General features: G+C 44.5%; 1 protein-coding gene across 3 annotated transcripts; it reads right to left on the bottom strand.

Annotated features, from left to right (window-relative positions):
• On the bottom strand, positions 1–22,828 carry tab1 (TGF-beta activated kinase 1/MAP3K7 binding protein 1). Of its 3 annotated transcripts, none has more exons than XM_079499809.1 (11): positions 22,748–22,828; positions 21,440–21,573; positions 20,861–21,014; positions 19,824–19,922; positions 18,560–18,698; positions 14,309–14,425; positions 10,284–10,395; positions 6,431–6,575; positions 5,091–5,304; positions 4,372–4,525; positions 1–2,290 (listed from the first exon to the last, which is right to left on the bottom strand). In XM_079499809.1, exons 1-11 carry the CDS (start codon positions 22,778–22,780, stop codon positions 2,071–2,073), a joined length of 1,521 nt encoding a protein of 506 aa, XP_079355935.1. In that variant the 5' UTR covers positions 22,781–22,828; the 3' UTR covers positions 1–2,070. The 3 variants fall into 3 exon arrangements, with proteins under 3 accessions (XP_079355935.1, XP_079355934.1, XP_079355936.1); XM_079499808.1 differs by having other exon boundaries at positions 1–2,293; XM_079499810.1 differs by having other exon boundaries at positions 1–2,605.
• Positions 22,829–23,088: the final 260 nt, after the last annotated feature.

Below are 23,088 nucleotides of genomic sequence, written 5' to 3' on the forward strand. Positions count from 1 at the left end.
CATTATTGAATAGTTTACTTCAGCAAGGCACTATATCTCCCAGCATATACATAAGATTAAAAAAACAACATACATAATACATGATAAAACATACAGAATAGATACATGCTGTATTTTCCATGACAGTGGAGAAATTGCAAACTTCCATTTGTGTATATTAATTGTACCAGAGAGAGAGAGAGAGGGAAAGGAAGTACTGTAACATGGTTGAACTGCAAGTCACTCATTGCCCTTAGCATTCCTGACTCCACCTCAGTTCTCTATAGGGACAAATAAGCTTTATTGGATGGAATCTCCTCTTCAGGAAGAGACCCACCTGGTGCAAGTAGGTAGGGGGAAATACTTATCCCTCTAAATGAGCAATGTGCTGCATATGTATGCATAACTATGCCCCTACTGAATACGACTCCCTGTAATATTATGGCTATGGACTGGTCTCCTCAAGCCAAGTTCATGAGGTACATGCAGTTATTCACCAGGAATGTCAATTTTCAGGCATTTTCTGCCCCTTTCAAGAGGATATCCATTACTATGGATACAAAACCCTCAGTATTTTCTAACGGGGAGATCGCTGTTTGACTGTTAATGTATCCAATTGTAACTCGTACTGTACAAATGGAATGAAATGATCTGGAACCCAGGGCCATTTTGTCACATTTATACAGTCTCAGAGTTATCCATCTTTAAATTCACAAAACCTTTGTGTGTCTGTCTGTATGACATTTCTAACCAGCTGACCTGGTATGACCTGACCATACTGACTTGGTATGTGTGTCGCAGATGACACAAGGGTGTGCAGGGCCAAAGGCTATGTGGTAGGACCAACGGAAAAACTCAATTCACATAATGCACACATCAACACAATGTGAGCAGTTTCTGACGACATCAGAGATCCCCTTATCTTCATATTTAGTCAAATATTAAATGGGTACCTTACTGGGTATACTTTGACAACAAGTACAACAGGTTTGCATAAACAGGTGGGGCATGCATGTTGAACTTGCACGCTTCCAGACTTTCATCGTTTCCGAGCAGGCCGGCGCCCCATCATAACAGTGATAAAGGGTATCGCATTGGGTACACGGGCAAAGTGAGTACAGGTACAACGGGTATTGCATAAGTGGGTGGGGCATGTATGTATTCCCATTTCCCAACATTGTGTTCCAGATTTACATAGTTGCATGGTCCGCGATAGTCTAGTAAAAACACTGAAGATTTAATTTTACTAGTATGTACAGTGGCATCCGGAACGGGCTTAGACCAGTATGACGTTAACCGGGATAATATTGATTTGTTCTTTGACGGCGCTCATATTATTTATTTATTTTAGTCTTCGGGATATTTCATCTGTCCAGTCCCAAAAGATGAAATTTCTGTACATTTATTGTGCTTGGCCATTATTGTGGAGCAGCCCTGAGAGCACAATGAGGGCAAAAACATCAAGGAGTGATGGTTCTGTTTGGATGACTGATGCTGCCATTACCTCTTTCAGTCACTCTACCTGTAATCCCTTCTGCCCTCTCCAGCCACCCATCATTCTGAAACTTAAACATATAATGGCCAATTGCACTTTTCCAGTTGGGTGGGTAAGGAATGGAGTTTGCTGCCATGGCAGTCTCATCCGATCGCTATCCGTCTGCACGACAGAACCAGGACGCAGTTTAGGCCTCTGTCCTGGTCTGTCCTCCGCTTCTCTGACATGTTGAAGATCTAAGATGATCAGGGTCCAGGTTCATAGCAATCGTATTACATGATAGATGGGGCAGCCACAGCTGAGTGGGCTCACCCAGTATACGTGTCAAAGTGTCCCCGAGTGAGACACTTAACAACTAACAGCTCCTGCCGTGCGCTCATCAAAATCACAATCTCCCCCCCCCCCCCCCCCCGGGGACCAAAAAAATACTACTTTTCCCTTTCTCGTTCCGTGGTTAAGAGCAGCATCCATCAGTCACTCCTCCTCGTAACCCAAAGCACGTCTCTCACGGTCTTCAAGCCTTTGCCACGCTCCATCTGACATCCCCCCACCCCATACCCCACCCAGTCACCATGCACCAGCGGGCACCTCCTCAATCACTGGGGCCCCAGGCCAGCCTGGGTGCTCTGGCCATCGTGGTCCGTTCCCCACAGCCTGTAGAACTGGCTGAAGTCCACGTAGGGCGGCACCCTGCCCGTCTCGTCTGGCTGAGCCGCCTGGCTGCCCCTCTGCCGGAACAGGCTGCCGTCCCCCGAGCTGGAGCTGGAGCTCTGTGTCTGGGTGTTGGTGGACTGGAGGGTGGCCGTGGGGCTCTGGCTGCTGAGGAGGAGGGTGGAGGTGGAGGGGAGGAGGGGTAGGGTTGGGGTGATGGAGGAAGAGGAGCAGAGAGGGGCGAGAGCGGGGAGGGAGTAGGCGGGGAGGAGGGCCGGGGGAGCGAGGGTCGGAGGTTCGACGTCAAAGTCAGGGGTAGAGAAACACATGAGGGAGGTGGATAGAGGTAGGGGAGGACGAGGCGTGGTGGAGAGAGAGTAGAGAGAGGCGGATGAGGGGAGCGGGGAGGGAAAGGGGGACAATTCAATTATGGGCTGCAGGACGTCAACGGGAGAGAGGCGGGCGGAGGCGTGGAGCGAGCTGAGGAGAGGGAAGGGAAGGGAGGAACGCAGCGGGACACCATGTGGAAAACATGGCAGGTCCAAACGAGAGACAGGGATGAATGCAGAGAGCGGACATGCAATGAAGTCTTGAATATGTCATATTCACACTGTGGCCATACTTTGTCCTCGATGGGGTGGAGTATGAAGTAGGGCTATATCGATATTATATCAATATTATGATAGGAAACTACCGTATATAATGTCTGGGATTTTTGCAAAGTCTTTTGCTGGTGGTTAAAACCTTATAGTGTAAATATTTTGAGAAAGCACCAATAATCATCCCTACTAGTACTACATCATCATATGATCGATAATTCAAACATCATTTGTGATATTTGATTTTGTCCAATGTCCATATCACTTATCCTTAAGAGCAAAATGGCCGGCTTGTGACATATGACAGGTCTATAGCAGAGACGGAGCATAATAATGGATTATAGAAAAGAGGTCAAAGAAGTCTTGGAAGCACGCGCATGCTTCAAAACCAAACATTGATTCAGGACAAACATTGGTGGACACCAGATGGTTGGCTTGAGTCAAATGTTCTAGCTGCACAGGAGGACTCTCGGTTCTGTGTTGGGCTGCGACAACAACGATCCATCACAGAACGGACATAAATTGAACAGAGTATTGCTGTCCCTCTCAGTCTGTTCATGCGTAGCCTATTCAGAGCACAGCAACTCTGAAACATATCCAATTTCAAAAGGTTCAGCCTCTGAACTTTCGTTTGACAAAACGGACATAAATCTGGTGGAGACGGGCACATCTTTTGGCCTTTACAACAACAGATCAATGTGTCCGCAACCTTAAACGTTGTACAAAAGGTTTATAAAAGGCATGCACATCGACATGATTAAATCACAGGTGCTGGGCAAGTGGGCAGAGTCTGCAAACTGGATCATGCTCCCATAGTACATTTTATTTATTATATTACCACCAAACTTAAAGGTGACATTTAAAGTATCAAGCTCTTCCTCAGTGGAAAATTACGAAGTTGGATATATGGATTTAGTACTTGACAGTGATAATCACATATTTAGAGCAGGGGTTTTGGGGGGGGTCTCCAGATTATTAAAAAAAAAAAAAGATTTAAAAAACTTGGCAACTGAATGGTTGGGAAATGGAAATTAAGAGTTTACATAGTACACAGTGCATGCATAACATTTACTTAATGATTATACCTGGTTCCAGTATTTATTTCCAGTATTTATTTATAATAATTTTCTCTATTATTAAGGTTATTGTAGCGGCCAATTTGTATTGGGGGTGGGGAGGGGGGCGGGGCAGGGGTCACGAGACATGGCTAAAGCATTTCCGGGGGTCCCCAGCCCAAAACGTTGAGAACCCCTGGTTTAGAGCATAATTTAGGTACTGTACTGTCTAAGAGTAATAATACTGAGCAGTGACCATGAAGCCAAAATAGTCCTTATGATACCCATTATTATAGAAAAGAAATTAGGAGGAGAACAAAAGCTTCTTTACACCTGTCAGGTGTAAAGAAGCGGCTTGGACTCCTCATGCATAGTAGGAAGCATGAGGTCAGTCCGTTGCTCTCCCCAGGTTGGTAAAGGAAGTGTAGCACCCAGGATTTCATTATATTTTAAACCAAAACATATCACTAAGGGTCCCTGCACACTGCTGCGTTTTCGGACCGGAATATCTGTGAAACCACTTGCAATATAACTCACAGGTTGGGAATGGAAGGCAATAGAACGAACCCATGGACAGGGGAACAGAGCTTACCCGGGCGTGGGGGTTCCTTCCTCCAGGGTGGAGGCGGTGTTGGTTCCGTTGGTGAGGGTCCCCTGGGAGGGCATGACCAGAGAGAGAGTGACGCTGGTCTTACTGGTGCTCTGGCTGTTGGAGTAGGGAACCGACACCGGGTACCGGGTACCACCTGCGAGACATACAGCAGTGTCTCAAAAGCATATTTTTTCAAGGACTCCCCCCCCCCCCTCCAGTTTAGACCATTAGTCCACCCAACCCCCATTTGAGAATTTGTATTCATCTCTGGGACCCCAATCGACAAATGCTCAGTGTTTATTTAACTCCGATAGTGAACTCGGACGTCGTCGCTGTTGGGAAATCTTGTAAGTCCAAAACCGTTACTTTTCAGGAAAAGAAAAAAGAACCAGTGGTAATCAGTCTGTCGTTATCAGTTAGTCATTAGTATTACCTAGTAACATGCTCATTCATTATTTCAATATTTGCATTGCTTAAATATTTATAAAACCCACAGATGGACATTTGCACATTTTTAACACTAGCTTGTAGGCTACCTTTGGTACTTGTCCATGACACTCTCTCACGAAGTAAGGTTTTAATTTACGAAACGACATTGATTCAAATGTTGAAATATGGAGATACAAGGTTTCTGCCCGACGGCAATTAGTTACTATATTGGGCATTAATCCCACCGGTCGGTGATCTGCCAAATGGCGCCCTATCCATCCGTATCCTACCCTGTGTGGGCGTGAGCGCACCGTCGGCCAGTGTGTAGTTGAGCGTGCGGATGAGCAGGCTCATGTCCTCGTGGCGGGAGCAGTGGGGCGCCCTCTGGCGACCGGCCAGGTACACGTCGTGGTGCAGCCGCTTGACGCGCTCCACCACGGACTGGGCCACCGCCTCCAGGGTGCTCTGCTGGGCCAGCTCTGCTGCCACCATGGCTACCAGCTCCTGTGACAGGACAGGGGACAGATACAGAGACAGGCGACAGGGGACAGAGAGACAGGGGACAGGAGCAACAGGGGACAGAGAGACAGGGGACAGGAGCAACAGGGGACAGAGAGACAGGGGACAGGAGCAACAGAGGACAGAGAGACAGAGGACAAGAGCAACAGGGGACAGAGGACAGGAGCAACAGGGGACAGAGGACAGGAGCAACATGGGACAGAGAGACAGAGGACAGGAGCAACAGGGGACAGAGAGACAGAGGACAGGAGCAACAGGGGACAGAGAGACAGAGGACAGGAGCAACAGGGGACAGGAGCAACAGGGGACAGAGAGACAGAGGACAGGAGCAACAGGGGACAGAGAGACAGAGGACAGGAGCAACAGAGGACAGAGGACAGGAGCAACAGAGGACAGAGAGACGGGGACAGCAGGAACAGGCGGGTGTGAGGACACGTACCAGAGGACGAGACAGGAGTATTGCTGTCATGACTCATGAGGACAGAATGACATTTTAGTTGACGATTTACCACTTATCCCATTTAGGACCGAGACCAGATTCTACAAAATGTATTCTAAATCATGCCAGTTTTCTGAAAAACCTATGTTTTTTTATCAGTGGTTTTCAAACTATTTCATGTCAAAGACCCCAAAAATTATATGTAATTCGCCACCGAACCCCATCTGAAAATATGTTGTTCCAGGGAGGGACCCCCCAGAAGCAAAGATTTGAGTTAAAAAACGTTTGCTCTGAAAGAATATATTCAAAGATTTGCGCCACATTTTTCACGATTTTGCGAAAATAGTAGATCTACGAGCTCATAGCGCGTCATTATGCTGGTTCAGGATCAGCAGTGCAAGACGTACCATGCAAGGCAAGCCCTGTCCTGGCTTGCATTGTGCTGATCTGAATGAAATCACCTGCGTGCAATTCTACTTTATATCACGGATCCCGACAACAGTACTGTTGACCTCAACGAGGTGATAGCAAACTAGCAAAAGCACAAAGCAAATTAATATAAGAAGGTTAAAGCAACCCGTGACGTCATATTGTAGTTTTCAGTGGCCACCTCTTCACTGAAAACTGGACTGAGGTGACCACCAGTATGAATAGCCCTTAAGCTAGCTTTACCTGATTGGCTTGTTCGGGGCCGGTGGCAGATTCCAGGGCAGTGATGAGTCCTTCTGACATGAGCAACAGGAAGCCCGTCACACCTTCCAATGACTGGCTGCCATGGATCTCTGGCTCTGCGATGATTGGTTTACCTTTGGCCATGCTGATGATGCCACGTGCATGACGGACAGTATACAATGGGACGATGACCAAGTGTGAGCCAGGTCGAAAATGAATGAAGAAAGATTGGAAGGGGAGGGGGGGGGGTAAGACAGACAGATATACTTAAAATAAGAGATCAATTCCATGGTGATTTCATTGTCATACAGCTAGTAGATCAGTGGGAGTCAGCACAAGAAACACAATGGGTTTTAGAATCTTCAAGAGCTAATCCATTATTTGCTTTAAGTCTAAACCAAAATGAATGATAATTGATATTTAAAATTGCCCAGTGAGCTATGCATACTTAACATTACTGACCTTTTGTTTTCCAAAGTAACACATTTATTATTAGAGTAATATTGATACTTCCCTAATATTGTAACTCAAAACTTCCAGGTGATAAGCACACATTAAAATAATCTTCTTCTACAGCTAATATTCATTCACCATTATTAAGTCATGGATATATTAATTTCATTAAAATAAAGGCCATGTAAAGTTCACTGTGTTGTATTTGATCTATCTCAAGCAATTTTCAAGTCTCTGCAAATTGATTTTCATGCCATACTGAACTGAATGGAAATGAGTGGTTTCTTGGAAGGTCGACAGAGACAATGGAACATTCTCAGCGGTAATGTCAAGTATAAAGTATCTATGACTTCTAGACGGTGAGCTAAACATACACAAATGCATGGCCCTTTTAGTACACATTCAGTGAAATTAATATTGTACTTTCATGGACCAAATATGACCTAAAACACTAGAATACATTTAGAAGTATTCAGCATTAAGTGGAAATTCAGCTTAAATTTGGTTTAACGATCATGGTATACTGTAGATAAGCTGATAGGTCTGAAATGGGCGAGTGTTTTCATTTCCATGCTCTGAGAAAAGCAGAATTGTGTTTTCCACCGAATGCAGACTTTCTCGCCTGTTAATCCATTGAGACCTGGAACGCATCCATGTCACGTTAGCGTTTAACCACATTAACCATTAACCCATTTTGGGCGGGAACCCCTTTTGGTGTTTTAAACATTATGTTATAATTTAGCTATTGAAAAATAGCAGATCTACAAGCTCATAGCGCGCCACCGAGTGGCGCGCTATGAACTTGTAGGTCTGCTATTTTTGAAAAATCGTTAAAATGTGCCTCAAATCTTTCCGAAAATTGTCATGATTTAGAAAACTTTTTTTATTTTTTATTTCGACGTCAGGCCTGAATGGGTTAATGAAGTGAACCCTGCCGGAGACCTTTATTAACGTTGCCGTGGTAATGTACACTCGTCCAGACCTTTATTAACGTTGCCGTGGTAATGTACACTCGTCCAGACATTTATTAACGTTGCCGTCGTAATGTACACTCGTCCAGACCTTTATTAACGTTGCCGTGGTAATGTACACTCGTCCAGACCTTTATTAACGTTGCCGTGGTAATGTACACTCGTCCAGACCTTTATTAACGTTGCCGTCGTAATGTACACTCGTCCAGACTTTATTAACGTTGCCGTGGTAATGTACACTCGTCCAGACCTTTATTAACGTTGCCGTGGTAATGTACACTCGTCCAGACCTTTATTAACGTTGCCGTCGTAATGTACACTCGTCCAGACCTTTATTAACGTTGCCGTCGTAATGTACACTCGTCCAGACCTTTATTAACGTTGCCGTCGTAATGTACACTCGTCCAGACATTTCCTAATATCCATGTCTTTTTGTTCTCCCTCCAAAAGTGACGTTTGCCAGACGCATTCCTCCCTGCTGCCTGTTTGTAACTTAATAAACCCAATTCCTAATTTTCCCAAAAGTGGAGCAAGAGCTCCATAAACGGCTTGACTCAAATGACTTCTAACATTTCCCACGCATCCCCACCTTGTCTCTGCTGTTTTGCCTGACACGGTCCGTCTGCCTGGAAAGACATTTTTATGTGCGATTGCTGCGTGCCTCTCTTAACCCATTCAGGCCTGACGTCGAAATTTAAAAAAAAAAAGTTTTCTAAATCATGACAATTTTCGGAAAGATTTGAGGCACATTTTAACGATTTTTCAAAAATAGCAGACCTACAAGTTCATAGCACGCCACTCGGTGGCGCGCTATGAGCTTGTAGATCTGCTATTTTTCAATAGCTAAATTATAACAATGTTTAAAACACCAAAAGGGGTTCCCGCCCCAAAATGGGTTAATGGTTAATGTGGTTAAACGCTAACGTGACATGGATGCGTTCCAGGTCTCAATGGATTAATAGCTTTATTTGAGCATTACCTTGCCAATAGGAAATGGTATAATGCGTTCCTCCAACAAGCTTCCACTATAGCATACAAGGACATCTGTATTTGTGTGTTCTGTGCCGTTAGATGCTCGTGTTAACTTCTGTAAGTAAGGACTCGTGGGAGAGTTGTTTTGAGAGTATTATGTTCCATATCCGGAGTCTTTTTCAAGTCCCCCAGAGCTCCATAAGATCTTCTCCTTTTCCCCCCCACTATACTAATTGTCTTCACTGAAAATAGACAAGCTTACAATACAATTACAATACAAGCTTGTGGAAAACAACAATGTTGTTACATTCTGATCATCATTCTTGCACTAAAATAACAGCGAGAGCAGCTGTTCATGGTTACACATTTCAGGATGATTAAGGAACACTGAAGGATTGTTGTTCATGTGTTGACATAAAATAAAAAGCTAAAACCAACACCACATAATGGAGAGTTCACATGTGAATGAAATTAAATGTTAGTATAGCACATTCACCATGATGCATTTGTTGGGTAAAGCCTTAACTAGCTTAATTACTATATCAATAAACGACATATACACACAATTAAACATATCTTTCAGAAGATGTATGTTAAGCTAAAAAAAAACAAAAAAAGGTTTAACTAAGCTGTACCGTTTCCAAAATGAATGAATGAATGAAAACCAATTACAACACCTCAACTTGAAAGTGTGTGAACTACTGATTTAGAAGGAATTGGAAGAATTGGCCTCAGGCCTCATGGGATAAAGAGACATGATTAGACCTATACAAAGTGATCAGTAGACTAGTATAAAGAAAGTGATACAGGCATAGAGAGAGAGGGAGAAAGAAAAAGAGAGACAGAAATAAATAGATAAGATAAGTGCCTACAACCCAAACATGACAAACCTTTATTTCATCCGACGGATCGAAAACCATCTCAACGCCTTTTTCCAACTTCCAATTTCCTGTGCTTTGCTTTCAAGGCGCTGAGGGGGAAATTCTATTAAGAGCATTTTATAGAGGATCACGATGGTTCAAGATTTGGGCCTCATGTGCTCGTCTCGGGCTATACACAGGAACAGGAAATGAGACTGGAGGGGGTGTGGCCGGATAATAGAATTTCAAGGGACTCAGCAACGGTAATAGAGGAGCTGGACCCCACTCAAAAAACACACAATACGGACCGGCCAGAAGAGAGGGAGAGACTGAGAAAGTTGTTGCACTTGTTGTTGTAGCATTAACACAGACAAACAAGGTACACACTGTATGTGTGAGTGTGTGAGCGAGAGAGCATGTGCGTCCGACATATCATTGTGTAGATCAGTCTGGAATCTTTGTGTGGAACCTGCATTTCCAAGGGGCGGATTCTTTTAAAACCGAGCAACCGAGCAGGGTCAAACTAAATTTTTTGTCCGTTTGGAAAATGTGTCTGGTTTCCAGGCTACATCTGTGAATTCTGTTCTCTTCTCTCACCTGAGCAGGTCGATGTCTGTGTAGTTGAACTTGACCCTGTAGTCTCCGATCCGCCTGGTGCTGCTCTGACCAGCTATCTGACCTGCCTGCCGCACGCGAGCTGCATCCACACCTAGACAGGCAGCAACGCAAAGGTTAGAAAGGAGAGCAGTGCATGGATTAAAGCAAAATAAAATCTCACAACGAAAAATGTTGTATTGACAATGACAAGTCCTAATGTGCGACTTGTCAATCAGTGTGAAAGGAGCCGCCCCACACTATGTACAATGATGATGTTTTAGCAATATTGTTCCTGCTGTGAAGAAATCATTGGGGTTTTATGGAAGATGCTTCTGAACATATTGCAAATTTGACGACTTCAAATGCTCTCATCTTAAAATAATAACCGAAAATAGCCTATTTTCGCTGCACAACATGCTTCCATACCCATAGAAGCTTCCATTGCTTCCATAGAATACATGCTGTCTTCTATGAAATCCAAATGACTGAAATCAGTCAGATGTAAGGAGAACCGGGATGACTGGAAGCGACGACGGAGGGCTCAACCTAGAGTCATCATGGCGACTGAGAACATATTTCACCTCAAACATTTTCATGTCAAGGATCCCTAAATAAATTAACAGTTTGACTGCATAATCCGCATTCCACGCAATGAACCCTTTGTCAAGTCCCGCCCATGGTTGTGCCCCTCTTCGCACCCATTGGTTGCCGTTCTGTGGTTGGACAAAAATCCCCTCTCTCCATCCACTACCATTGAAATAACGTGTTTTTCAGTTGCTTCGTATTGATGCGTGCTCTCAATTCTTATTTTAAACTTGGTGTCAGGTAAAAGGAACTTCACAGGTGCAGCATGGTGACTGGGCACATCATGTTTGTTTTTAGTTTTTTCCAAAAATGATGTTTTATCAAATTCAACATAAACAAGGCGGAACCAGGGGGGAACAAGTCAGAAAGAGCCTGCTGGTTAGTCAGTCAGGGACCAATCAGAGGTCTGACAAAGGGTGAATTTAATCCATGTTCTCCCCCTGCGTAATACGCTAAACCCGCTATTTGTTTTGCGTTTAATTCGCCGATTTTGAGTGATGCAACCACTCCAAGGAACAGCAATGTCCGTGTTAACCTATGTGTGTGACTATGTGTTAACCTATGTTTGTGTGTGACTCATGAGTACCAGTAGGGGCGCTGTCGTGCCAGAAACAGAGAGAGAGATAGTGCTGCACTGAGAGAGAGAGAGAGAGGGGGGGGGGGGGGGTGGAAGGGGGGGAGTTGCACCACTCAGTTCATACGGGTGTGATTTTTTTAATAATTAAAAAGAAATAGCGGATTTGTCGTGGACCTGGTGACGAGGCCGTCGCGTTATGATGACGAAAACGGAAATCGACCCGTGCACTGGGCTGCAAGGGCTTCTGGGAAAATGAGTTCAATGTAAGTGAACGGTGGTTTTGACTGGCCCTTACTGCTTGTTGTTCTTCCGCACCACGACAGTGGATTATTTTTGGATGGGAACAGCAGCTCCATAAGCTCACGACGTGTAACATCCGCAGTGTGTTGTGAGCTATAGTATACTGGGTCTGCGCCGCCGCCATATGACGGATCAGGCTCAGTCAAAACTGGGGGAGAAAGGTCACCTTCGGTCTGCCGAACTCGGCGGTTGTCTCACTGTTACATCTTAAATCATTGCAAGAACGGCCTCACCTACAGAAACCATTGTCTGACTCAACATTCAGGGAGGGGGGAGGGAGACTAAGACGAGAGAGAGAGAGAGAGATAGGTCACTCTTCCTTCCCTTATCTCAGTGGTTCTCAAATGTCTAAAAGGTTTCATGACATTAATTTACATTTATTTTTAGGTTTTATGACCTCAATTACTGTACAGTGTACACCCCCACAACCTTTGAACATTCAGTGGTTTTCTGTGCTCTGCGGTTTTCTCTGTGTGTTCTGAATATTGAGCTGCAATGAAAACAACATGACATCTGCTGGCAAATTCCTATGTCATATATGTGTGATTTGTGGACTCACACAGAAAATGTTAAAAGTTCAGGATTTTTGGGTGCAAATGAACTCAGGATTTTTTTTTACAAAAACCTTTTTGTAATGTCACGATTCCTTTCATCTCAAGGTGCCCCATAACTCAGAGTATTCTATTTGGTCACTCCGAGTTGCAGACCTGTAAGGGTCGATTTAGTGGAGTTTCCCTGGGCGCCACTTTGAGCACGTCTGCCTAATTTAACCATGTACTGTATGCCCCATTAAAAAAACTAATCACATCGTCACGCGCTGGTAATATAAATCTGACATTTTCTAAACATGTTCTAAATTATTTTAAAATGTTCACATACGAGAGGGTTGCCAGGCTTAAAGATTATCAGATGCAAGAATAGATTCCCTGTCATGTTTATTATCTGTGTTCTTCTGCTACTAATCGATCCGCAGATCACGCAATGATGACTTGACTGTTTCCTTCTCTAAACACTACCGACCGCCACTAGAGGGGCAGACGGACAGTCTGTCTAGTCTGCTTTATCTTTACCTTTATCTCACCGCTAGCCTTGTCTGAGAACGCCATCTCAATGCCTGCCAGCCCTCTAGTCTGAACAGTTGCGTGTGTGTGCCTGTATGATGTTTGTCTGTCTCACCCAAGGCAGCCAGTCTGTCTGTCTGTCTGTCTCACCCAGGGCAGACAGTCTGTCTGTCTCACCCAGGACAGCCAGTCTGTCTGTCTGTCTCACCCAGGGCAGCCAGTCAGTCCGTCCGTCCGTCTGTCTCACCCAGGGCAGCCAGTCTGTCTGTCTGTCTCACCCATGGCAGTCTGTCTGTCTGTCTGTCTGTCTGTCTGTCTGTCTGTCTGTCTGTCTGTCTCACCCAGGGCAGCCAGTCTGTCTGTCTGTCTGTCTGTCTGTCTCACCCAGGGCAGACAGTCTGTCTGTCTCACCCAGGGCAGCCAGTCTTGTCTGTCTGTCTCACCCATGGCAGCCTGTCTGTATGTCTGTCTGTCTGTCTGTCTCACCCAGGGCAGCCAGTCTGTCTGTCTGTCTCACCCAGGGCAGCCAGTATGTCTGTCTCACCCAGGGCAGCCAGTCTGTCTGTCTCACCCAGAGCAGCCAGCCAGTCAGTCAGTCAGTCAGTCAGTCAGTCAGTCTGTCTGTCTGTCTGTCTGTCTGTCTCACCCAGGGCAGCCAGTCTGTCTGTCTGTCTCACCCAGGGCAGACAGTCTGTCTGTCTCACCCAGGGCAGACAGTCTGTCTGTCTCACCCAGGGCAGCCAGTCAGTCCGTCCGTCCGTCTGTCTCACCCAGGGCAGACAGTCTGTCTGTCTCACCCAGGGCAGACAGTCTGTCTGTCTCACCCAGGGCAGACAGTCTGTCTGTCTCACCCAGGGCAGACAGTCAGTCCGTCCGTCCGTCCGTCTGTCTCACCCAGGGCAGCCAGTCTTGTCTGTCTGTCTCACCCAGGGCAGCCAGTCTTGTCTGTCTGTCTCACCCAGGGCAGCCAGTATGTCTGTCTCACCCAGGGCAGCCAGTCTGTCTGTCTCACCCAGGGCAGCCTGTCTGTCTGTCTGTCTGTCTGTCTGCCTGCCTGCCTGCCTGCCTGCCTGTCTGTCTCACCCAGGGCAGCCAGTCTGTCTGTCTCACCCAGGGCAGCCAGTCTGTCTGTCTGTCTCACCCAGGGCAGCCAGTCTGTCTGTCTGTCTCACCCAGGGCAGCCAGTCTGTCTGTCTGTCTCACCCAGGGCAGCCAGTCTGTCTCACCCAGGGCAGCCAGTCTGTCTGTCTGTCTCACCCAGGGCAGCCAGTCTGTCTGTCTGTCTCACCCAGGGCAGCCAGTCTGTCTGTCTGTCTGTCTCACCCAGGGCAGCCAGTCTGTCTGTCTGTCTGTCTGTCTCACCCAGGGCAGCCAGTCTGTCTGTCTGTCTCACCCAGGGCAGCCAGTCTGTCTGTCTGTCTGTCTCACCCAGGGCAGCCAGTCTGTCTGTCTGTCTCACCCAGGGCAGCCAGTCTGTCTGTCTGTCTGTCTGTCTGTCTCACCCAGGGCAGCCAGTCTCTGCAGCTCGTCCTCGTTGTCGGTGGAGTGGGGCCGACCGATCTGGAGCACCTGGTTCTGCCCGTCCGTGCTATTCTTGCACAGCAGAGCCCTGTTGGTGCCTAGTACCACACACACACACACACACACACACACACACACACACACACACACACACACACACACACACACACACACACACACACACACACACACACACACACACACACACACACACACACAAATCTGATGATTGGAAATGTAGTACATCATAGATGCAGAATCATACATGGAGTTGTAAATGTAGGTGTACATTTTACATTCTGCTCGACTATGTTGCGTTTCTTCTTCTTTCTTTTTACACTCTTACCCTGCACTTTCAACCTGGTGTCCATATTTTGGCTATTTAATTGTGCGCAAAAATATTTTCAGAGATTCTAAACATTATCTATAAGCAATGATTCACATCACAAGCTGCTTGTTATTATTGTGTATTACTTTGTGCATGAGAAGGCAGCCACCAACCCTGGGTCTGGCATAGGCCTTGAGGTGACCACCTTTTCGGTGGTCACCGAAAGCTGGATTATGAATAGGCCTTTATAGACTGCCCATTACCAATGTTTTTTTGTTTTTTTTTCTAATTAATTTGAAAAACTGATTTGAAAAACGTAATTTGATTAAAGTTTCTATTTGAGAACATTATATACATTTATGGAAACATAAATATATTGTCATAAATAGGTACACCAAGACAAGTTCAAAGTGGTAAAAAAAAATCAGGACACATCATCTGTAAAAATTGCCAATACCGGTGTCAAGAAAGTCAAATAATGCCCGATATATCAGCTAGAGCCATGTATCGTTATGTCTCTTAAGGAGTGGTTTAGCATCTTGCTCAAGGGCAGCCTGAGAGAGGACATGTGACCAATGTGCTGATAGAAACAAATTAACCGCTGTTGGGATTCACACCTGTGACCTCTCCCATTACAGGATGGACTGTCTGCCCACGAGGACACCGTGAGGCGTTCAACGTCACATTTAATGGCAAATGAACATCCCATGCAGTAACCACCCCTCCTCCAAGCCTGTTAGAAGTTCACATACCCTTGACTGGCCACCCCCTCAACATATCGAATTATGGGTCAAGCGACCTTAACTGTCAAATATATTTCACATCAAGCCACAGCTGGAAGTGCTTTACTCGGCCCCCCCATGCATGCTGAAACCTCCCTGGGATTCAAATACTGTCAGGTCTGACCCCGATGCGCGCGCACGCACACGCACAGTCACACGCACACGCACAGTCACACACACACACACACACACACAGCGGGTAGGTGGAGCTAATGTCCCCCTCTCCCCTATTCTACTAATTAATGATCCCCATTTTCTGCTCCCTGCCTGTCCTTGAGGAGACAAAGAGGTGGTGGAGAAAAAAAAGAGGAAAAGAAAAAAACGGGGGAGGGGTCTAAGTTATTTCCTTTAATTAGCCTCAAACTCGGAGACAAAGGCAGCGACAGCTTTACCCTTGAAACATTCCATTTGAGACGTGAAGCCGAGGCATAGCTTCAGTTCCTTAGTTAGTCGAGCATGCCAAGCCAGCCACGGTGCTGTTGTGCTCCTGCAACGGGTCGCATGCAGCCGCAGTGGTCAGGCAATATAGATGAAATTGAGCTGGCGTCTGTTTTTTTTTTGTTTTTTTTTGCAGGGGAGACTGTACGAGGAGCTTGTGGTAATTGTCCCGACGAGAAACGCTGCAGAGAAATGGGTCTGGTTTTCATCGAACTGCAAGGAACTCCCCCGGGGTTGGGGTGGATTCTGTCTGTGTGTGTGTATATGCGGCTGTGTTTCAATCTAATCTTCTCATTGTCTGCCCTTCAATTCAATTCTTTGGACGTAAAGACCCAAAATGGTTATGGGTGTGTATGGTGTAGTGCAGGGGTTCTCAACACGTGGGTCGCGACCCCTCGGGGGGGGGGGGGCGCCAAATTATTTTGGGGGGTCCCCAAATTATTTTCCAAAAACAACATTTCTTATTTTTTTGCAACTGAATGGCTGGAAAATGGAAATGAAGCGTTTACATAGTACACTTAGTACATGCATAAACTTTCCTTAATGATTATATCTGGTTTCAGTATTAATTTATGATATATTTTCTCTATTATTAAGGTCAGTTTGTATTGGCGGTGGGGAGGGGGGCGGGGAGGGGGTTGCGAGACATGGCGCACACACGCGCGCACACACACACACACACACACACACACACACACACACACACACACACACACACACACACACACACACACACACACACACACACACACACACACACACACACACACACACACACACACACACACACACACACACACACACACACGCTGTCAAGCTAGTAGAAGCTACTGCCCCACAGCTGCCGTGTGAGGGAGCTCTTCAGAGGCTGAAATAACAGTGGGTGTCATTCTGGACAGATGTTTTGGATAAAAGGAGCCAATTTCGTTCCACAATCTGTCTGAAGGCTGACAGACTGGCTATATCAGCAAGGAAAAATGCTCTCTGGTTGCTCCAAGTCAGTTGAGCCAGAACCACCGCTCGAGTTAAAATGCAACGCTAGAGCACGACGTATGTGCCAGCGGTAACCGACGTGTGTGTCTTGTTATAGAGCAGTGGTTCTCAAATGTTTTCATTTCCAAGGACCCCGATAACTCTTGAGAGTGTACAAATGGAACCGAATGGACCTGTAACATTTGGTTCCATATCAGAGTTACAGACGTGTTAAGGGTCCATTTGGAACCCCCTCAAGGAACCCTGGATCCCACTTTTTGAGAAGCAATGTCACAGAGACTTGTATTGTATGTATTGTTTCTTCACTTTTGGTTCCTTATAAATGTCGCCAAACCAGGAGCTTAAGCTTATTCCACTGCTGCATTTATTGTAAAACTGTTCTAGGCTGGTATAGCCAACATGTAAGAAAAGACATGCTCCCATGGCTGACATTGACCTACCGCAATCGACCTTTCAATAGCTGGGTTTCAGAATTATCTTACATAGCGGCCAAAAATAGGCAGAGCAGATTTCTATTATTAGAGATAATGGAACAGTCTGGAGTGCGAATACTGTGTGGAATCAAATAAGAATGGGAGTGATCACATCATAAATAGGCTTTGCGAGTGTAAAATGTGTAGCTCTATCAGCTTGTTTATGCGACTATGCGTCTTTCTTCATGCAAAGACCTGATCTGTTTGAGAGTAGAATATCTCACTTTGTGTGCTGTGCTCGTGTGTTTAGATCAGTGGTTCCCAAATGATTTAGTCCGTGACCCAAAAGAGAAATTAGTAGTGAAAATAGCAGATCTACAAACGTTGCTTTGTGCCGCGAGCTTGTAGATCCTATTTTCACTACTTTGTCTTCTAATTTATGTATTTTCTTTAAAAAAAACTTTGATTCCTTGGTGAAATTACTGGGGATTTTTTTTTTTTTTTTTTTTTTAATTATGAAATGTCTGCGACCCAGTGTTTGGGAATCACTGATTATATATCACTGATTATATCTGTATAGAAATGGACATATGTCTTATGTCTCTCTAGGAGCGTTAATATTCCAAACGAGACGCATGCTGAAGTCAGAAATGAAGACCGTAGATATAGAGTTATGATTATGAGCCTTTTTAGTCGGGCCGTAAACAAGGAAGTGAACGGCAGTGCGCATGAGCGAAACACAAGGAGATCGCTGAAGAAGGAAAGGATAATATATATATATATTTTTTTAATAAAATGGTTTGATATCAATAAAAAGGACCTAAGGACGCCTATACACATCCAAGGCACCCCATGGTTTTGATTCTAAAGACGTGTATACAAGTCATTAGCATAATTACTGTTAACTCATTCCATGCCACAGGACGCCTTTGGACGCCTCCCCTTTATGATGAGACTGTATGTGATGTGTGTGTGGTTGTGCCAGTCTGTGGTCATTAAGATGGGACTGTATAAATGTGATGTGTGTGTGCCAGTCGCGACATACCAAAGCCTACACGGGTTGTGCAGTCGACGCGCTGTGATTGGACAGTCGCTGTGATTGACAGCCTAAACCTAACCCTAACCTTAACCTCAGTAAATTGAACTTGCCCGGGGGCGTGTTTATAAACACAACCCGTGTAGGAATTAGTATGTAGCGTGCCAGTCTGTGGTCATTAAGATGGGACTGTATAAATGTGATGTGTGTGTGTGGGTGTGCCAGTCTGTGGTCATCCGTACCCACGTTGGCAACGTAGAGCTTGTGGTTGAGGATGAGCGCCACCACGGCCGTGGCCCCTCCCGACACCTCCTGCTCCAGCTCCTTCAGACGCTCCTGCACCTTCTGACTCTGAGGGGGCAGCTGGTGGAACGGCACGTTCTGACCACAGGACGAACAAAATATTAATGGAGGTTCGGCAGGAGATGGAGGAGAGGAAAACAGGAAGAAGAGAGGTGCCAGAAGTGAAAGAGAGACCGGCAGAGATGAGTACAGCAGGAGGCAAGAATGAGAAAGAAAAGAGGACAGAGAAGAACAGGGAATAGAAAAAATCTAAACGAGTTAAGTAGAGTACGTTTAGTAAATGTAAAGGAGAGAGAATAAGGTAAGGAGCTTGCAAACTGATGTGTTTTTCGGATCAGGTTCTTGCAGACTGGTGCACTTTTTGGGGCTTTTTTTTGGGATGTTGGCTCCGAAATTCGCTCTGATATTCGGATCCGTAAACGCAGCAGGGTGCAGGCACATTTAGAGTTAGATTAAGGGGGGGGGGGGGGGGGGGGGGGGGTGAGTGAGAGAAAAAGTGTGTGGAAAATGAGGGGACAGAAAAGGCGATGAAGAGGAAAGAAAGGATGTGAGATGGACGCTGTCCAGGTGAGAAAGAGACGGGCCACAGAGCAGTCAGACATAGATATTCCAGACAAGAGGAGAGAATGTTGTCACAGGCTTATCTAATGAAACAACTGATGAGACCCAAATAGCACGTAATGAAATCCCATGTCTAACAGCTGGGCATTAGTTTGCACCACAATCGAAAAGAACACAGACGGTTCCCATTTATCAGGTCAATGTGCAAATATGCTTTGTCTACTAGAGATCCAGACCGTTATGGGTCTGGCTGGTAGATCAGCCTTAATTTTATTGTTGACATGCAGCCAATGTGTTTTCAGATTTTTAACCATGGGTCCCTATTTTGGGAATGTCATGGGCAAACGTTTTCAATACATTTAAAAAATAGCAGATATACAAGCTCGCATCATGACACATTGTGAGCTTTATTTTTGAAATGTTTTGAACATTGACACTTATTTGTGTTTATTTAGTACAATGTTATCAAATGTTTTTTCTAATTGATTTTAAGATTTTGCACTAAAATATCGGTCAAAACATCTGTAATCTGTGCTCTAGCTTTATCTGCACGCGCGTGTGCAGGGTTCTTGCACCATTTTGAAAGTAAAATTTAAGACTTTTTAAGGATCCACGGGAACCCCGATGTGTGTGTGTGTTCACCTCATTGTGTGGCAGGAGGTAGTTGGAAAGCAGGTCTGCTTTCTCAGCCAGAGCGTCATCTATGGTCTCAAAGTAGCTCTTCTCCACTACGTCAAAGGCCTGAAAAAAATCGGTGAAAATGACTAAATCTAACATTGTGTACAACAGAGAATATGAAAGAATAGTTTAGCTTTATTAACACATTGTAATAAGAATGAGAAAACTATACATATCAAAGAAAACAAGTTATTGTGTGCGAAAGGGATAGAAGCCAGCAGGCTTATTTGGAATTAGTTCCTTAAAAGGAGAATTCCGGACTAGGCTGATGTTATTATAGCAGGTGGACTCCATCTTGATCGAGTCCACTGCAGCTCCGAGTGTGAGCGGTGGGGTTTTGCGGTAAATCACTTAGTTTTCACCAGTGATTTCATCCAAAGTCCCCTCATTTACACAAACACTATATGAACAACTGATATCTGAAAAGAAAAAATTTCAAGTCATAACAATAAGTGATTTAGCGCAAACCCCTCACACGGTGGACCCGGGATGGAGTTATGAAATTTTCACCTGTACAGTACCACTTGTTCTGTGATATACCGGTATCAGTTTAAGTTAAGAAAATACCTGGTCCAGAATTCTCCTTTAATGAAAGAGGTCATTAAAAAACATAGTTTAAAAGTTCAATAACAACAATACAAAATAATGCATTTTTTTCAGTGACATGTCATACCAGTGTCATGATTATGATTCTAAACAAGAGAAATACATTGCAATGTTGGCTCAGTTTGTGTGTAGTAAATAAGAGATTGATTCTAATAACTTACTGGTAAACCATATAAAACTGCATAAAAGAAACATGCACGCCCATGTTAGTAGATGATGTGCATACATATTCTTTACACACACACACACACACACACACACACACACACACACACACACACACACACACACACACACACACACACACACACACACACACACACACACACACACACACACACACACACACACACACACACACACACACACACACACACACACCCCTATCTCTCTACCTGTGTAAGAATCCGGCGGACATCGTTGTCCGTGTGACTGGAGTTGAGTTGCCCCAGTAGGAGTTCGGCTGTCAGACACTGAGAAACAAAATTGGCCACTCTGCTGCCGTCGTAACCATTGAAGACCCCATACAGGAAGCAGCCATCCTCGGCTCTGATTGGTGGAGAGGAAACGAGGCGGACAAAATACTCACAACTCAGCAGTACTGCAAATTCGGCTTTGCTTGATTATTGGGAAAGTTACTAGGGGTGTAAAGATACAGTAACTGCATCGGGAAAAAAATAACAATAATTGGAAGATGGGTTTCTGAACTGCCCACAGACACAGACATTAGTGAGGACCAATTAAATGAAGTTAGGTTGACAAGTGGTGAAGTCATCCTTTAACTGTACTGTATCTATTGTCATTGTATGTCATGTCAATGATGCCATATGGATTAATATACACTGTCCGCCTCAAATAAACAAATACAGTACACCGGACAGTGTATTTCTGTATGACAACATAATTAGCACTGTAACATGGTCCACTGACTCCACTCCATTCCATAGGTGTTGCTACAGGCCAAAGTATCTCACCTCACAAATCTGAAGTGGCCATCTTCGTTGGGATGGCTCTGGGTGCCTTTTCCATCTGAACCGTACACACAGTTGGGTGCGGTGCCAACTCCACACATCTGACACAGTGGGAGGGCATCTGTCCAACTCTGATGCTGCAACCACAACACACAAACAAGGCTCGTTTCTCTTGCCAGAAAGAATAATTCAATTCAATTGAATCAATTCAATGACGGACAGTGTCATTGTACTGTGTGATTGTCAATTGATTGACAGGCTGAATACTTTATTAACACGGCAGTAACTCAACACAACAGTGCCATTATGACACTGTGTTGACAATCACACTTGACTTCACATTAGCTAATTATGATTTCTCTGTTTAAACCCACAGGGAGTACACAATTAAGATGTGCAATATAAGACAATCACAGATAAATATTAAGTCAATTAAATTATCTTTAAATTATTAGAATGGTACTTTATCATACAACTGGCAACTATTATGTGGTATACATACATACATACATAATATATATATTAATTTTTTCCCAGCTAATGTGAAGCAATAATATATTATTTTAAATCCATAATTTTTCTCTTTGATGTAATGGACAAACTGCACTTAAAACTCATTTGCTATTTGAGGTTGATGTGCAGCTGACAAACATGATATAGTGCTTTTGTCAAGCTACATTGTGAAAGACAGCTATTATACTGAAAGGCGAAAGCTACAGGGAATGTTAGATAAGCAAGCCAAGTACTGTAGCTTAGCTATTCAAGCTAAACTACAAACACTACTGGTGAAGGTTTTACAGAATATATTACACACTCCTACATTCTTCATTGACAGCATCAATCTAATCTAATCGTCCTAAAAGCAGTAGTGTAACACCTTTTATCATTTGATTCAGCCTGTAACCATAGATTTGTTTACAAAACCATACGGTAAACTTTAGTTCCTGGTTTGACAGCCAGGCTAATGTAACTGTCTAACTCAAATTAAATAATGTAAGTAACGTCCCTGTTTGGTTGCGTACAGTGTTGATCTTGGTTATAGGCCTATAATTACATTGAAACAAGGTTAAGACAGATGATCACTGACACTTTTAGAAAGTGACAGCTGATTAAACTAAACCACGTTAGCATATTAGCTTATGTAGCATCATCGTACGCTACAGAACACACCAGAGGACAACAGCCGTACCACGGTGTCGCTCGTGTACGAAATGGGTCAACGGGTGTATAGTGAAGACATTCACCATCTATAACCAAATATGATATGCGGTGAAGGGAAATTAATTCATGAATGGTTTATGTTTATCTTACGGTCTGCATTAGGCTCCTTCGCTGAGCAGCCATCTTGGATGGAACGCTACTGTAACGTTTCAAGGGGGTCAACTGTGCGCATTGTTTGCGCAAATTCTGACTGTCATCATATCGTGTTTGTTGGGCTTATGCAAAGTTATGCTTCAAATGGTATGGTTGAAATTTGAATCATATTTATGTGGTTACAATTATTTCACACATATCATAAATGTATCGTAAATATGAATCCCATTAAAAAAAACATTGAAACAAGTTCAAACAACCATGATTTACAGAATTTGACACCCCACATAACCTGCCGCATATGATTTATTTGGCTGTAGCGCCATCTTGTGGTCAGA

This window comes from Electrona antarctica (genome assembly GCF_951216825.1).
Source record: "Electrona antarctica genome assembly, chromosome: 4".
In the NCBI taxonomy this organism is placed as follows: Eukaryota; Metazoa; Chordata; class Actinopteri; order Myctophiformes; family Myctophidae; genus Electrona; species Electrona antarctica.

Excerpts from the sequence above, each read along its gene's own strand:
- tab1 (XM_079499810.1), bottom strand. The coding sequence starts at position 22,780 with ATGGCTGCTCAGCGAAGGAGCCTAATGCAGACC. Across the intron at positions 21,574-22,747 it reads GAAGGAGCCTAATGCAGACC|CATCAGAGTTGGACAGATGC; the intron begins GTAAGATAAACA and ends TTGTGGTTGCAG. Across the intron at positions 6,576-10,283 it reads ACAGACATCGACCTGCTCAG|CATGGCCAAAGGTAAACCAA; the intron begins GTGAGAGAAGAG and ends TGGCATCATCAG.